Source organism: Capsicum annuum, unplaced genomic scaffold (genome assembly GCF_002878395.1).
Source record: "Capsicum annuum cultivar UCD-10X-F1 unplaced genomic scaffold, UCD10Xv1.1 ctg2582, whole genome shotgun sequence".
In the NCBI taxonomy this organism is placed as follows: Eukaryota; Viridiplantae; Streptophyta; class Magnoliopsida; order Solanales; family Solanaceae; genus Capsicum; species Capsicum annuum.
Genome location: NW_025832039.1, coordinates 51108 through 68234, shown reverse-complemented (window position 1 = coordinate 68234; position 17127 = coordinate 51108). Strand labels below are relative to the sequence as shown.

Genomic DNA, 17127 nt, shown 5'->3' with positions numbered 1-17127 from the left:
TGGCTATTAAGCCTCTTCAAGTTTTCAATTATCAAAATGACCTACTTCTATTTTTTCATATGTCGAATTGATAATCGATTTGTCCATCGGATCGATAATTGATTTGTCGGATTGAAAATCGATTTGTCGGATCAATAGTCGATCTGTCTATATATTGGTCGGATAGATAATAGATTTGTCTAAAAACTGAGTCATTTCCCTAAAAAAGAAAACTTGTAGTGTATTTAATTAAAAGGAAAGACTTGAAAAGAACATTTCACAAAAGATCACAAGAATTGACAGAATTTATTTTTAAAAAACCCTCCCACCAAAATCTTTTAAAAATTACAAATTAATCAAAAATCCGATTCACATGGACAGATCGATTATCGATCCGATCTATATAGATAAGATCGATCATCGATTCGACTGATATGTGGAAAGATCGATTATTGATTCGATCGATATATGGACAGATCGATTATCGATCCGATAGGTATAGACAGATTCATTATCTACACTTATCGTTATATAGACAGATCGATTATTGATGCGATCGATATTATACATTAGTCTTCTATGTTATTCAATAGCTGGCCGATTATAGTAATTAGCCCGAACATTTAGAAATGAAATACTAGCTTCAAAAAGGAGAAAGTTGAAGAAACAATGAGTTTTTAGTAATAAAGTTGAACATTTCGAAGGACCCACGCTTAAATGCAGTAAACCAAATTAGTTATAAAAAATATGACAACTAATAAAGAAAGTAAAATATAGCATTCAAAAAAGAACATGACAACAAAAATAGTATGGTGACAATTGAAACACAATATAATCATCTTGTAATAGCTTTTCTATCTTAAAAATATAATCGATGCGTTCTTCCATTTAAATAGATAAATGCAGTTTCCCCTCATTCAACAATAATTGATGTTTTTATGTTTATGTTTTTTATATATGTTCATATTTATGTTTTTATGTTCTTTTCTCATAGTATATATTATTGCAGTGATCAGTTGCTTCTTCCCAAATTTCTACCATTGAAAGGTTAGTTTCCCTTAATTACTCATATTTCTAATCTAATAACTATTAGTTGAGTGACCACATAAGTTTAGAAAAATAATCTCCAACCCTAGTCTCAATCCATCATTTAGAAAATACGAATAACTTGAAATAAATAGTTTCAAGTATGGAATTTGAGCCTTGAATCTTGAACTCTATGTGTTCTTGCTTCTAAGAATTTTTAGGAGGAAGAAAATGAGGATTTCTGCCAGTTTAGGACGACTTTAGGGTTATAAAACGGGTTGGGAAAGTTATATGGGGTGAAAGGACAAGTTTGCCCCTAATTTAATAAGAGAAAAATGGACTTTTACACTGGAGAGGTATGCTCTGTGCTGTGCAGACCAATGCGGATGCAAACAAGTGATCTCCTGACTTGAGCTCCGTCCTGCGCTGCCCAACGCGCAGCTGGGATGATGCCTCACTAACATGTCCATAACATTTTGCTTGGAAAGAAGACTCAAAAACCTTTAATTTGGTAGGTAGGATTAATGATCGTTGGAATTTGACTCAAGTAAGAACGTCGACTAAAACTCAATCGGTAGGAAAATTCTCAACTCAACTTTGAGCTAGGAGATTTCTATGACCTCAATTCATCTACAAAGATGTTCCCATACTAAATAATGGGTATCATATTGCAGCTTTCAGGTCATAATCGCAAAGGCAAGCGTGAATACAAAAGATATGGCTCATGCAAGTGTGGCTTCTCTTTTGAGAACAATAGAATCGCTCTTGACATTCAATTCGCCGATGCAATCTCTAACCTGTGATCACAGTGAAGACTTTTCTGCTCTTCATGAAAAGATTAGTTCTTTGGAAGTAGTTGTCAAGAACTTTGAGAAAAACAATGTTTCTGGGGAAATGACGGATTTTGAAGTAGAGGTAAAAGAAGTTGCAAGTGCTGTTGAATACACAATTCAACTGAGACTAACAGAAACTATAATGGAAAAAAACAAAAGCATCATAGGAATCATTGGCTCAATATTTTTCAAAGGAATCTCGAATATATGGCCACGCCGAAAGTTTCGTAAAAGCCTTCAACAATTAGCAAAGGACATTGATCGTGTCTGGAAAGAGTCAACAAAGATTCAAGATAAAGGCAAACAAGTATCAAAGGAATCATTGTTTCATGATTTTTCATGTTCAACAAACGATATTCTGAGTGTTAACAACAATATGGTTGGACATGATAATCAAAAGGAGCACTTGTTAGAAGATCTGACTGGAAGCTACTCTGGTGAACCCAAAGTCATCTCGATTGTCGGGATGGGAGGCATAGGTAAAACAACCTTAGCGAAAGAAGTTTACAATAATGAATCAGTTCTACGCCGTTTTGATGTTCATGCCTGGGCTACTGTATCTCAACAGAACAACAGAAAGGAAATTTTGCTGAGCCTTCTGCAATGGACGATCAAAATGGATGACATGATTAAGACGAAAGGTGAAGCAGAGCTAGCAGACATGCTTCAGAAAAGTTTAAAGAGAAAGAGGTACTTAATTGTCTTGGTTGATGTCTGGATTTGTGAAGTGTGGGATGGCGTGAGACGATGCTTTCCAACTAAAGACAATGCAGGGAGTCGAATACTGTTGACTACCCGTAACAACGAAGTAGCCTGTTATGCTAGTACAGAGAATCTTTCTGTGCAGATGAACTTCATGGATCAAAATGAGAGTTGGAGCCTTTTTAAAAGTCTAGCATTTGCAAATGAAGCATTACCATCTGAGTTCGAAACTATTGGGAAGCAAATTGCGGAGAAATGTCACGGGTTACCACTAACTATTGTCGTGGTTGCTGGGCTTCTCAAATCTAAAAGGTCAATAGAAGACTGGGAAAATGTTGCTAAAGATGTCAAGTCATTTATCACAAATGATCCTGACAAACAATGTTCACGTGTGCTTGGGTTGAGTTACAATCACTTGAGTAGCGATCTAAAGACTTGTCTAATGCATTTCGGAATTTTTCCGGAAGACAGTGAGATTCCAGTGAAGAGATTGGTGAGATCATGGATGGCTGAGGGGTTCCTGCAGTTGGAAAATGATTTAGAAGGAGAGGCTGAGAAGTGTTTGCAAGAGCTTGTCGATAGATGATAGTTCTCGTCTGCAAGATAAGTGTAGATGGAACCAAAATTAGATCATGTAAGGTTCATGATCTAATATATGACCTGTGCGTGAGAGAAATTCAAAGGGAGAACATTTTTATCGTGAACGACATTGTGCTTGGCCTCTCATATTCAGGATGTGTATATCTCAGTATGCAAATAATGCAGCCCTTTAAGCGCGTGACTGGTTATGAAATTTGTAGGGCTCTTCTTACCCCTGTACATCGTCAGTTGAGAGATCATGACAACAACGATCTTTTGAAACGAACCTGTTCTATTTTCTCTTTTAGAGCATATTCAATTTCTGTTCTCAAATTAGAGCTGATTCATTTCAAATTACTCAAAGTCTTGGACTTGAGTGACATAACGATTGCTAGTTTTCCTCAACAGATACTAAGCCTCGTCTGGTTGAGATACCTTTCATTGCAATGCCGTAAGAATTTTGACATACCTCCAGAAATATGTAGGTTATGGAATCTGCAGACATTCATTGTTGAAAAGCCCGGTCGATCAGTTATAACTATTCCTGAGGAAATTTGGAGACTAATGCAATTAAGGCATCTCAAAATGCCCGAATTTAATCTGCCAAATCCCCCAAACGTTTCTGCTGACAAAGGGAGTCACATGAGTTTTTCAAACATACAAACTATTTCATGCTTGTCTCCATGTTGTCGCACGAAGGAGTTTATTATGGGGATTCAGAATGTCAAAAAATTAGGAATCCGTGGATATTGGATTTACTCTGATGGGCTTCTCAACAATCTTGTCCATCTGCAGCAACTTGAATCATTCAGTCTTGCGGATTGTTCTAGTCAATTTTTTCCAGCAAGTGCAAAAGCTGAAGTTGGAAAGAACTTGGCTAAGCTGGTCAGACTTGGACATCATAGCTGAATTGCCTAACCTTGAGGTGCTGAAGCTGATCGATGGTGCTTGTCATAACAATGAATGGCATCCAAATGTTAGGGGATTTACTCGTTTGAATGTTTTGTTAATTGAAAATAATGATCTCAAGTACTGGAAAGCCACAGATGACAATTTTCCTGTCCTTGAGTGCCTTGTGCTTAAAAAATGCAGATATGTGAAAGAGATCCCCATTGAGTTCGCAGATATCCACTCACTACAACTTATTGAGTTAACAGGTTGTCTTCCCGAACTTGGCGACTCTGCTGTACGAATTCAAAAAGAACAACAAGACCTCGGAAACGACCCCGTGGATGTTCGTATCTCCGATCCATGTAAGTATATCTATAGTATTTATCAAGTTCACATTCTGTTTCTCATTTCCACAAGTCAAGTCGTACACAATAATTATTTAGCTTTGCCCATATTCTTTCACAAAAATGACTTTGACAAAATTTGGTAAAAATCCAACTTAAAATATAAGAGAAATTAACAAGAATATCCCTTATATTTGAGGGTAGTTTAAAATGGCCCCTTAAGTATATTTTTAAGCAGTTTTGGTACTTTAGTTTAAGCTTGCTAAATGTGCGTACATTTTATATAATCTTTTGCCTAAAGGAACCACAGATAGACTATGAAACAAGACATATTATGTCAATTTTGTGTTGAATGTCTCTCAATATTGAGAGTCTTGTCGTTAGATAGAAAGTATTCAAAGATTGAATGCCTCTCAATATTGAGAGTCTTGTCGTTAAATAGAAAGTATTCAAAGATTACACCCCTAAGATCCGTCTTTCCTATCCCTAAAGATCAACTATTCTATCCCTCCAAATCCGCGGCTATTCTATCACAATATTTATTCTCTTTGGTTACTAAATCAAATATCTATAATTACACTTATATACAGCATTACATAGTTACATTAAAATGTATACAATATTCACTATTAGTTCATGATCTGTGACCTGTCCATCATGTTAACAATGGTTCTGGTAAATAACATCGCGAAGTTGTACTCCAATTACCTATCGTGAAATGAGTAATGACTTAGATATCACACCTTTCGCATAATTTTCCCATCTGTGACTTACTGTGTGAAGTTTTTAGTAAGTTGGTGCAATTTCTCTAGTGACACCGGAATTATTCTTTCGTCCTTCGCAGGGTAGCTTGAAGACTCCAAGCAACGCAAACAATGTTATAAATAGTCATAAATTGTTGCTTGTCTCAGAATCAGTTGTGAAATTTCTGGAAAGCCGCTTCAATAGGACTCTGAAGACATCTTTTCACTTGATTGTTGTAATATGTATTCACGCATCCTATTTATGAGATAGGTAAGAACACGTGAACATCAGTACTGTGCTGTTTAGTGGTATTTCAAAGTTTTTGTATAATAGCAAAAGAAATTTGCAGGTCATATGTAGAATGGTTTATACAAATGTCCAATATATATGAATATTTACACAACTAAAACTCCATGATGAATATTACGCCCATATTAATCGGCATTTCCTCCCATTCAAAATACATATGGATTAAGAAATACAATTACTCCTTAAAATGAAAAGAGGTTTTGACTCAATTACCTTTAGTTATGATTTTCTTTTCTTTCTACAATGACATACTATCATGGGGATTAGATTAGTGTAAGGCAAATATGGGGAACATATCAAAAATCTTCTTGATTAGTCCCATGTGACCCTTTTTACAAGTTACTAACAGGAAAAAACAGGCTACCGAAGCCGTTATACAAGTATAGTTTCACTTGTTTCTGCAATATTTGCATCAGAAGTATAATTTCGCATCTAAATTGCTCGGATTTTCCAAAAATGTTGCCGCACCTGTGTCAGATCCTTCAAAAATACACTATTTTCGGAGGATCCGACAGGCATTCCTCGATATTTTTGAAGAGTCCGAGCAACATAGTTTCGCATTCTATCTCTTTAATTACTACATCAAATCTTTATAATTACAAATATACTACAATATATAATTACATTAATATATACAATATTCACTATTAATTCATGATTTTTGGACATATTTAAAATACTCAACACTTTCATAGGGCTTAAAGAGTAAAGGATGTTCTTCATCAACAAGTTCTTTTTGGGATTTTATGGTGTAATTTCCATTTGGTAGTGATGATAATTGAATGGAAAATCTATCACTGTCTCCAGCCATTGTTACCTTATGAATAGGAAAATGTAGTCCACCATTTGTCCATGCCTGTATAATACATTTTGCAAAAAATATTCTTTTAGAACTAGTTTTGGTATTATGACATGTAACAGTGATAAAAAAAATGTGTATTTCCGACATACGTTTCCATCGTAGATATGCGATTTTGACCAAAAATGTCACTATCCGAGTCGAGGTCCTAGACGTGACCGGCAATCCAGACTAGTGAAGGCCCGAGAAGACCCCTTCAGCCACCACTACCCAAGTATCAAATGCTGCTATAAGGCCATTAATGTATCATCATTTGTTGGACTAAATCCTGATGCTAAGGATCCTGACTCATTCTTCTTTATTGCACTTTTAGGCACCCAAAAAAAAAAAAGTGATAGCTGCGATAACATAGTGAGCCAAACTTCTAACGGGGGCAAAGTTAGACCTTTTCACAAAGTACAAGGGGTCCTTATCAATCTTCTTGCGTATTATGCATTCCTATTTATTAAGTTGATAAATGTCGCACTGAATAAAAGATTAAAATACTTTTGAGTGAAGTATGTAAAACACACTTAAAGTATCACTGTTTTTTAGTCTCACACCTAATCTATGGGAAGTGTACGAAACACATCTAAACACATCTAAACTCAAATATTTGCTTACAAACTTATTTAGGTGTGTCTAGCCATTAAAAATTAGTCCACGTGGCATATTTTTATTATTTTTTGCTAACACATTATCTTTTTAATTGAGTTTTTAAATTTATTTTAAGGTGTATTTCTCAAACTAATGAGTGATAGTTTAGATGTATTTTTCACATCCCAAATAATTTTAATATGAAACTCCAAAAAAGGAGGAATAATTTAGGTTGTCTTGATATTCAGTTTATGAGTTAAAAAGTTTTCTTTGCTTTTTTTAAAATAACTATTTGGCTCCTTAGCTGGAGATTTTTTTTATCCTCCATCCTATCTTATTATTTTTTATTGATTTATTGGTCCACAAAATATTAGTGGTAGGCAGCTAATATAACACAAAAATTGTGATTGGTACAACAAATTGGCCAAGGTCTATTTTTAATAATACCAATGAGGTATATTTTACATAATTTCATAAGTGAGATTTGGAGAAGTCAAGTGTATGTAGATCTTATTTCTACCTCACGGAGGTAGAAAGACTGTTTTCGAAGGGACCCTCGCTCAAAAACAGTAAATCAAATTAGTTATAAAAAAACGATAGTATGATGCCAATTGAAACACAATATAATCATCTTTAACTTTATTTTTAAAAGAGATAAGCATCCAGTACCCCCTCGAACTATGATCAAAGTTGATACGACATACTCCAACTTTACAGGGATCCTATTACCCCTGAACTCAATTTTAGCATATTTTTATCACTCTTTTGTGATGACGTAACACCTTTATTACATAAAATGGGGGCCGTCAAAGGTGCCATGTCAGCTATAAAGTCTGAGAAAAGTTGCCATGTTTGCTAAAAAGAATGACAAAAGTACACTAAAATTTAGTTCAGAGATTATTGGACCTACATGAAATTAAAGTAAATCGTATCAAATTTGGTCATAATACGGGGAGTTACTAGATGTTTTGCTTTTTTTCTAAAGTATAATAAAGGTATATATGTAAGTAATCATCGTTTAGTAACTTTTTATCTTAAAGCTACCATTGATGTGGTATTCCACTTTAATAGATAAAAGCACTTTCCCCACATGCAAGAATAATTGAAGTTCTCATCCCAATTTATCAAACGGCAATAAAATTTAATACCATTTTAGTCATTCAGAGAGGTATCCATTTTAATCTTGATTACTTTAGTGTTTTACACCTTTTCTTGATATACTCATATTTGTGTTCTTTATGTTCTTTTTTTCATGGTATATTGTTGCAGTGATCAGTTGCTTCTTCCCACCTCTCTACCACTGAAAGGTTAGTTTCCCTTAATTACTCATATTTCTAATTTAATAACTATTAATTGAGTGACCACATAAGTTTAGAATATGGTGACACTGTGTAAGAACAATGTAAGTATATCTCAGAGTCTGAAAATAAAACTATCAGATCCAAAAGTACATAAATCTGTCAGCAAATACAAAACCAGACATAAAACTAGATAGGATGGGGTAGGAGGTAGACTCTAGAAGCATAGAGCGGACACTTCCTCAGATATGACAAGTCTCCGCCCGAACTCAGCTGTCGTGCGGTGCACTCGTACTTAGATCTGTACAAAAAGGGCACAGTAAGGATGAGTATGGTCCACTTGTACTCAGCAGGTATTATAGGCCGACCGAGCAAACTAGAAAATAAAGTATATAAGATACACACTATGGGCACACTATTAGGATTGATTACCTTTCCACACTCACTAGATCTAGTGGAAGAGATGAAGAAAAGAGAGAGATTTCTTGAGAAGTGAGTATGAAGAGAGAGAATATTTCGTGGTAACACCTTGTGGGTAAACTCCACGGCGGAAGGACTATTTATATTAATGATTTAGGATATGTACAGTTATACAGAGATAATTTTCCCAGTACATCATATATTAATCAGGCTCCACACCTAACAATTCTCCCACTTGGATACTGATTCTGTCATCCAAGAATTACATTCTCAAAAATAACTAAATAATGTTCCTTCATCATCAATATCTTCGCCGCTCCGCAACATCTGTAGACACAACTACAGAAGACCAACTAAGGTTTTGCACAACCTTAGTTTACCAACATCAACACATTTTGTCAACATGTCTGCTGGATTCTTTGCACCCTCTATCTTTTCCAAACACATATCACTATCTTCCACTGCCCTGCGAGTGAAATGGTACCGTCTTCTAATATGCTTCGTCTTCGAATAATAGACCGGGTTCTTCACCAACTGTATGGCACTCTGGCTATCTGTGTAAAGAATCTTCTCAAGCTACTTCTTGCCCAATTCTTCCAGATAATCTGCCAGCTATATCATCTTCTTTCTTGCTTCAGCTATTGCCACATACTCAGCCTCAGTAAATGAAAGAGAAACGCACTTCTAAAACCTGGACATCCAACTCACTGCTGTACCACCTATGGTGTAAATATATCCGGATGTGCTCTTGCTCGAGTCCACATCTCAACCAAGATCAGCATCAACAAAACCTTGCAAAATCACCTTGCCATTGCCAAAACAAAGTGAAGTACTGGATGTACCTCTCAGATATCTTAAAAGCCACTTCACAGCTTCCCAATGCTCCTTCCTGAGGTTTTCCATGTACCTGCTAACGACTCCCACTGCATGTGATATGTCAGGCCTAGTGCAGACTATAGCATACATCAGATTCCCAACTGCAGAAGTATACGGAACAAGTGCCATGTCCTCCGGCTCCTGATTTATTTTTGGTGACTGCTCCTTTGACAATTTTATGTAATTTGCCAATGGAGTAGTCCTGGGTTTAGCATCATTAACTTTGAATCTGGCCATCATCTTCTCAACATACTGCTCTTGGGATAGATTCAAAGTACCAACAGATCTATCCCGAGAAATCCTCATCCCAAGAATCTGCTTCGCTGCACCTAAATCTTTCATCTCAAATGCAGAAGACAGACTTGCCTTCAAAGAGTTTATCTCCTTCATACTGGATCCTGTAATCAACATATCATCCACATACAAGAGTAAAAATACATAAGAGCCAGTGTATTTCTTGAAGTAGCAACACTGATCCTTTTCACTCCTGCGGAAGCCACTCTTGCACATAAAGGAATCAAACTTCTTGTACCACTGTCTAGGTGCTGCTTCAGCCCATACAATCTCCTATTAAGCTTTCACACCATGTGTTCCTTGCCTGGAACTACAAACCCCTTTGGTTGTTGCATATAGATTTCCTTATCCAATTCACCATGTAAAAATACAGTTTTTACATCCATTTGCTCAAGATGTAAATTCTCCGATGAAACAATACTCAATAAAATTCGAATAGTATTTAATTTCACAACAGGAGAAAATATTTCAGCATAATCAATACCTTTCCTTTGTGAATATCCTTTAACTACTAACCGAGCCTTGAACCTTCTCTTACCATCTGGTCCTGCCTTGATTCTGAACACCCACTTGTTCAACAAAGCTCTCTTCCCTGTAGGTAACTTAGTCAACATCCACGTGTTATTATTCTCAAGTGAGCTCATCTCATCATCCATGGCTTGCTTCCAAATGATTAAATCTTCCACCTGTAGGGCCTCAGCAACAGACTCTGGTTCCCCTTCATCAGTCAGCAACAGATACCTATCTGGTGCTCTAATGGTTCTGGATGATCTTCTCCAAACCTGTTTAGGTGTCACTTTCTCCACCTCTGGTTCTTCAACGATAGTCTATGGAGTTTGTTGAGTTTCTGCTGAAGCATCTTTGGATGTACTCTTCATCAACTCAAGCTCAACTCCCACTTGCTTTGTAGTATCTTGAACCTTTTGCTCTCTGTCCTTGTATAAGATATTTTCATCAAATGTCACATCACAATGTCTTAGGATCTTCTTGTTCCTATTATCCCAAAACTTGTAACTAAACATGTCAAAACCATAACCTATAAAGTAGCACTTTATAGCTTTAGCATCAAGCTTGTCTCTCTTCTCTTGGTCAACATGAACATAAGCAGTGCAACCAAAAGTTCTCAAGTGTGAATACTTGAGTTCTTTTCCTATCCATACTTCTTCCGGAATCTTGAACCCCAGAGGAACTGATGGACCCCTATTGATCAAGTATGTAGCTGTGCTCACAACATCTGCCCAAAATATCTTAGGCATCCCACAGTGTATCCTCATTCTCCTTACACGCTCATTCAATGTTCTGTTTATCCTTTCAGCAACTCCATTCTGTCTTGCCTTCCTGGGAACTGTTCTCATTAATCTGATTCCCTTAGCTGTATAAAAAATTTTAAATTCTTACTTGTCATATTCTCCTCCATTATCAGACCTCAGGCATTTAATTTTCAAGCCATTCTGATTTTCAACTTCAGCTTTCCACCTCCTGAAAGTAACAAACACATCTGACTTATGATTCAAGATGTAAACCCATACCTTCCTGCTGAAATCATCAATGAAGGTGACATAGAATCTAGATCCACCAAGTTATGAAACAAGAGACGGGCCCCATACATCTGTATGAACCATTTCCAATCGTACTTTCTTCAGCTCTCTTACAGTCTTCGTGAAGCTTACTCGTTTCTATTTGCCCATAACACAGCTCTCACAAAGACCTATATCAACAGATTTCAGCCCCTCTAAAGCTCCTTTTGCAACCAACATCTTCATTCTTTTGGCTAAGTCTATTGTGCCACAGATATGAAGCGGAAGCACCCTCAGCAACATCATCCATGTTTATACACCCTGCAGTGGTGTACAAGGTTCAAATTCTTGTGCCAAGTTCTACAACCATATCACCCTTTATAACCTTCCATGCACTTTTCCCAAACTCTGGTGTGTAGCCTGTGCTATCTAATTGACTAACAAAAACCAGATTCTTCTTGAGATCAGGAACATATCTAACATTCTCCAATGTCCACTGATTTCCTGCTAGAGTTTTATGCAGACATCTTCTTTTCCTAGAACCGCCAACGGCGTGTTGTCAGCAAGATACACCTTTCCAAAATATTTATATTTGAAATTTAGGAATAATTCCTTGCTTGGAGATGAATAAAAAGATGCACCAAAATCCAATATCCAGGATTCAACCAGGCTTTCCATACTAAGGATTAGAGCATCCCCAATATCTTCTGCCGAATTAACTAAATCATTATCATCTCCAGATTTCTGATTCTTCTTCTTCTTGGGTTTCTTGCAATCTGTCTGAAAGTGTCCTTTCTCTCCACAATTCCAACATGTCATGTAGGGTTTTGGAGATTTTCCATGATTCTTCGATTTTGATCTTCCATGTGCATTCTGACCCTTCAATTGGTCTCTCCCCCTTTGGTCAACGCTGAGAGCACTACCAGACTCTCCAATTTCTCATTTGCGAATGCTTTCTCTAAGAACAACATCTCGGATTTCATCAAACTTCAACTTCTCAGATCCACGGGAACTACTAATCTCAGCAACAATAGAATCCCAAGACTCGAGTAGAGATTACATCAAAATTAATGCTTTAATTTCATCTTCAAAATTAATATCCACAGAACACAGTTGCCTAACAATCATATTGAACTCGTTCATATGATCAGCAATAGATCCATTCTCAGGCATCTATAAATTGAACAATCTACGCATCAAATATACCTTGTTCATCGCAGATGGTTTTTCGTATATATTTGATAGCTCCTTTAACAGATCTGACTTGGTATTCTCCTTGGTGATGTTGAATGCCACATTTCTCGACAAGTTCAACTAGATCAGCCCTAGAGCCTGCCGATCCTTGAGCTTCCACTCCTCCTCCTTCATTGATTCCGACTTCACCCCGCTCAAGGGTTCGTGAAGATCTTTCTGGTACAGATAGTCTTCCATCTGCATCTTCTAGAAACCAAAATCGGATCCATAAAACTTCTCGATTCCAAGCTTCGATCCTTCCATCTTCAGTGATCATGTGAATCTCCTAAACTTTGATACCATTTGTTAGGATCGATTACCTTTCCACACTCACTAGATCTATTGGAAGAGATGAAGAAAAGAGAGAGATTTCTTGAGGAGAGAGAATGAAGAGAGAGAAATATTTCATGGTAACACCTCGTGGGTAAACTCCACGGCGGACGGGCTATTTATATTAATGATTTAGGGTATGTACCGTTATTCAGAGAAATGAGAATATATAAACAGTACATCATATATTAATCAGGCTCCACACCTGGGAGAAGGTAAAAGCCAGAAAAAGAAAGGCAAAAGAAAGGCTTTCTGATAGCCTGCAACAAGTAGCAGAGGACATTGATCGTATCTGGAAAGAGTCAACAAAGATTCAAGATAAAGGAAAACAAGCATCAAAGGAATCAACGGTTCAAGAGTTCCCAAGATCATCAAAAGATATTCGGAATGTTGAGAACAATATGGTTGGAGGTGATGATCAAAGGAAACGGCTGGTAGAAGATCTTACTAGAAGCTACTCTGGTGAACCCAAAGTCATCCCGATTGTCGGGATGGGAGTCATAGGTAAAACAACCTTAGCGAACGAATTTTACAATGATGCGTGCATTTGTTCTCATTTTGATGTTTGTGCCTGGGCTACTGTTTCTCAACAACACAACCTAAAGGAAATCTTGTTGAGCCTTTTGCGCTCAACAAAGGATGAAAAGGTTTTCACAGGTAGTGAAGCAGAGGCAGAGCTGGCAGACATGCTACAAAAGAGTTTAAAATGTAAGAGATATTTAATTATATTGAATGACATGTGGAAAGGTGAAGCATGGGATGCTGTGAGACTATGTTTTCCAATTGAAAACAAGGGAAGTGGAATACTGTTGACTACCCGTAACACTGAAGTAGCTCGTTGTGCTGGTACAGAGAATCTCTTTTTGCAGATGGGCTTCATGGATCAAGATGATAGTTGGAACCTTTTTAAAAGTGCAGCATTTGCAAATTAAGCATTACCATCTGAGTATGAGAATATTGGAAACAAATCGTAGATGAATGTCACGGGTTACCACTAACTATTGTTGTGGTTGTTGGGCTTCTCAAATCTAAAAGGGCAATAGAAGATTGGTCAAGTGTTGCGAAAGATGTCAAGTCATTTGTCACAAATGATGCTGATGAACGATGTTCACGTGTGCTTGGGTTGAGTTATAATCACCTGACCAATGATCTAAAAACGTGTCTTCTGTATTTTGAATTTTTTCCGGAAGACATAGAGATTCCAGTGAAGCATTTGATGAGGATATGGATGGCTGAGGGGTTCCTGAATTTGGAAAATGACTTGGAAGGAGAGGCTGAGAAGTGTTTGCAAGAGATTGTCGATAGATGTCTAGTTCTCGTCTGCAAGAAAAGTCTAAATGGAACAAAAATTAGATCATGTAAGGGTCATGATCTAATATATGACCTGTGCATGAGAGAAGTTCAAAGGGGAAACGTTCGTTCAAAATTCCTATCTATTTGTATTTCTGGTGTTTGTATTGAAGCTGCTTTTCACCAATCACAGCTTAGTCCTTACAAATTACTCAAAGTCTTGGACTTGAGAGACATAGTGACTCATGTTTTCCCTGTACAGATACTAAGCCTCTTCTGGTTGAGGTACCTATCATTGCTCTGCAAGAAGTATTTAGACATACCTCCAGAAATTTGCAGGTTATGGAATCTGCAGACATTCATTGTTCAAGATTATTATTATAATTCGGGTATAATTTTTCCTGAGGAAATTTGGGGACTAATGCAATTAAGGCATCTCAAAGCGAGTGTAATTTTTCTGCCAAATCCCCCAACCGTATCTATTGACAAAGGGAGTCATATGGTATTTCCAAATATACAAACTATTTCTTACTTGTATGGCAGTTGTTGCATGAAGAGGGTTATTTCGGGGATTCAGAATGTTAAAAAATTAGGATTCAATGGAAACAGTATGTTGGACTATGGGCTTCTCAACAATCTTGTCTATCTGCAGCAACTTGAAATCTTGAGTTTTATACGTTGTTATGATATGCTTTTGGCAGTGACCCGTGCAAAAGCTTTTCCAGCAACGCTCAAGAAGTTGAAGTTGTACAAAACTTATATAAGTTGGTCGTACTTGGACATCATAGCTGAGTTGCCTAACCTTGAGGTGCTGAAGCTGATGTATAAGGCTTGTCGTGGTAATGAATGGCGTCCAAATGTTTGGGGATTTTCTCGATTGAAGTTTTGTTAGTTGAAAATAATGATCTCAAGTACTGGAAAGCCACATATGACAATGTTCCTGTCCTTGAGCTCCTTGTGCTTACACGTTGCTATTATTTAGATAAGATACCCATTGAGTTTGCAGAAATCCATTCACTACAACTAATTGAGTTAAATTGGTGTCCTCCCAAACTTGGGGATTCTGCTGCAAGAATTCAACAAGAACAAGAAGAGCTCGGAAACAACCCCGTGGACGTTCGTATCTCCGATCCATGTAAGTCTATAGTATTTATTAGGGTTGCACTCTGTTTCTCATTTCCACAAGTCAAGTCGTACACAAATGTTATTTAGCTTTGCCCCATATTCTTTCACAAAAATGACTTTACCAAAATTTGGTTAAAATCCTACTTAAAATATAAGAGAAATTAACAAGAATATCACTTATATTTGTGGGTAGTTCAAAATGGCCTCTTAAATATATTTTTGAGCAGTTTTGATACTTTAGTTTAAGCTTGCTAAATGTGAGCACATTTGGTCTAATTGTTACTCATAAGGGTGGCAAATGGGTTGTTTGAGCTGAAGTTGGGCGGGTTAAGATGGGTTGAACGAACAAATGGGCTAATGTCCAACCCTGCCATTAAATTACAGTAAAAATAAAATGACAAATGAATAGTTGATGTTTTCTCTCTTTGTTATCATTACACGAATTTTAAGGTATCGATTGTACAAATTCTAGTAAAATGAGGTTTACTTAGATTCAACTCTTTCATGAAATAATTGAAATATCAAGAAGTGAAATACTTTGTATCAATTTTATCAAGGTAAGTATATATTTATCAAGGTTACACGTTGTTTCTCATTTCCCTAACTCACATCATACAGTGGTTCAATCACATTATAATGATGATGATGATTATGATGATGATGATGATGATGTTGAATATTGAAATGTTGATGTTGCAGAAGATGATGATGATGAAGATTTTGATGCTGATGCTGCAGAACATGATGATAATTACGATCTTAATTGGTTGTTCAATGTTCAGAATAACCTGTAATGAGGAGGGAAACAATGGATTAACAATTTGATACTGTTATAGACTGCTGATCCTAGTTCATAACTCTATGTTTTTCATAAATATAAATGTATTACTACTAAATTATCAGTTTCAAGCAACGTGTGGCTTCCAAGGAGATGTGATCTCTTTTGTATTGTAGCATATTTTTGAGTTGATAGAATCTTTAGTAACACTACTCGGTTGGGCATTTCTAAAGTTTTGAGTTCATGAGCTCACAATGGTTAACACGATCGCACACTCATTTTAATTGGTACAGTTATTTATTAAATGAACAGATATGTGCATTTATATGGTGATTCTCTTGTGTTACTTTTTTACTGTTGATGTTCCGTTAGAGGCAGAGCTAGCAGACATGATACCAAAAAGTTTAAATGGTACGAGGTACGTTGCAGACCGGTTCCATGTGAGGGTTGGAACCTTTATAAAAATGCAGTGTTTTGTAAATGAAGCATTACCATCTGAATTTGAGACTATCGGTGATCAGACATTCCCTTCATTTGGACAAGATACCTATTGAGTTTGCGGATATTTACTCACTACAACTAATCGAGTTACAGAACTGTAGCGCAAAACTCATGGCTTCTGCTAGACGAGTTCAAGAAGAGCAAGAATCCTTGGGAAGCAAAGCTGTGGATGTGGATGTTCGTTCTTACAACGATCCAGGTGTGTACTACAATTGCCTTTGAAATTTCAAACAGCTTTGAAGTTAAAAGGAGGCAGTCGCCTATTGAAGGGGTTATGCAATTACATTGAAGCTTTGGCTTAGTTTGTAATCCTCTCATCTTCTTCTAGTTACGTTCTTCCTTGTATTATTCATTATTATCTTGTATTCTCCGTTAAGAATTGTGTTGAGAAATTTGAGTTGTTACATCAGGCTTTTGATTTGTAGACTTTTGTAGTTGTTTGTCAATCATCAGAACTAATTTCAGCTTCGCTCATATGAATGGAATACAACAGTTTTCTCAAAAATTAACTTGTTTATCAGGATTTAGACATGTACAATTTTTCTAGTCTTTTCCAAATACTTTCGAAAATAGCCTCTCCACCTCCACGAGGTAGTGATAATGTCTGCGTACATTCTACCCTC

The 17127-nt window shown here is 36.6% G+C and overlaps 1 protein-coding gene and 1 pseudogene across 5 annotated transcripts; both read left to right on the top strand.

Moving 5' to 3' along the window:
- Positions 1 to 6: 6 nt before the first annotated feature.
- On the top strand, positions 7 to 5535 carry LOC124890840 (annotated as a pseudogene).
- A 2351-nt stretch (positions 5536 to 7886) lies between these two features.
- On the top strand, positions 7887 to 16265 carry LOC124885212 (putative late blight resistance protein homolog R1A-3). 5 transcript variants are annotated; one of them, XR_007049390.1, is made up of 3 exons: positions 7887 to 8010; positions 8112 to 8149; positions 15925 to 16265. XR_007049390.1 is itself a non-coding variant. In XM_047402665.1 (3 exons), the coding sequence occupies exon 3, from the start codon at positions 14027 to 14029 to the stop codon at positions 14990 to 14992; it is 966 nt and encodes a 321-aa protein (XP_047258621.1). In that variant the 5' UTR covers positions 7887 to 8010; positions 8112 to 8149; positions 13007 to 14026; the 3' UTR covers positions 14993 to 15076. The 5 variants fall into 5 exon arrangements, 3 of the variants coding, with proteins under 3 accessions (XP_047258621.1, XP_047258620.1, XP_047258622.1); XM_047402665.1 differs by lacking the exon at positions 15925 to 16265 and adding an exon at positions 13007 to 15076; XR_007049391.1 differs by lacking the exon at positions 7887 to 8010 and adding an exon at positions 15083 to 15235 and having other exon boundaries at positions 8024 to 8149.
- The last annotated feature ends 862 nt before the right edge of the window (positions 16266 to 17127 follow it).

Bases quoted from the DNA above. Each gene is read 5' to 3' on its own strand.
- LOC124885212 (XM_047402665.1), top strand. From the start codon at position 14,027: ATGAGGATATGGATGGCTGAGGGGTTCCTGAATTTGGAAAATGACTTG.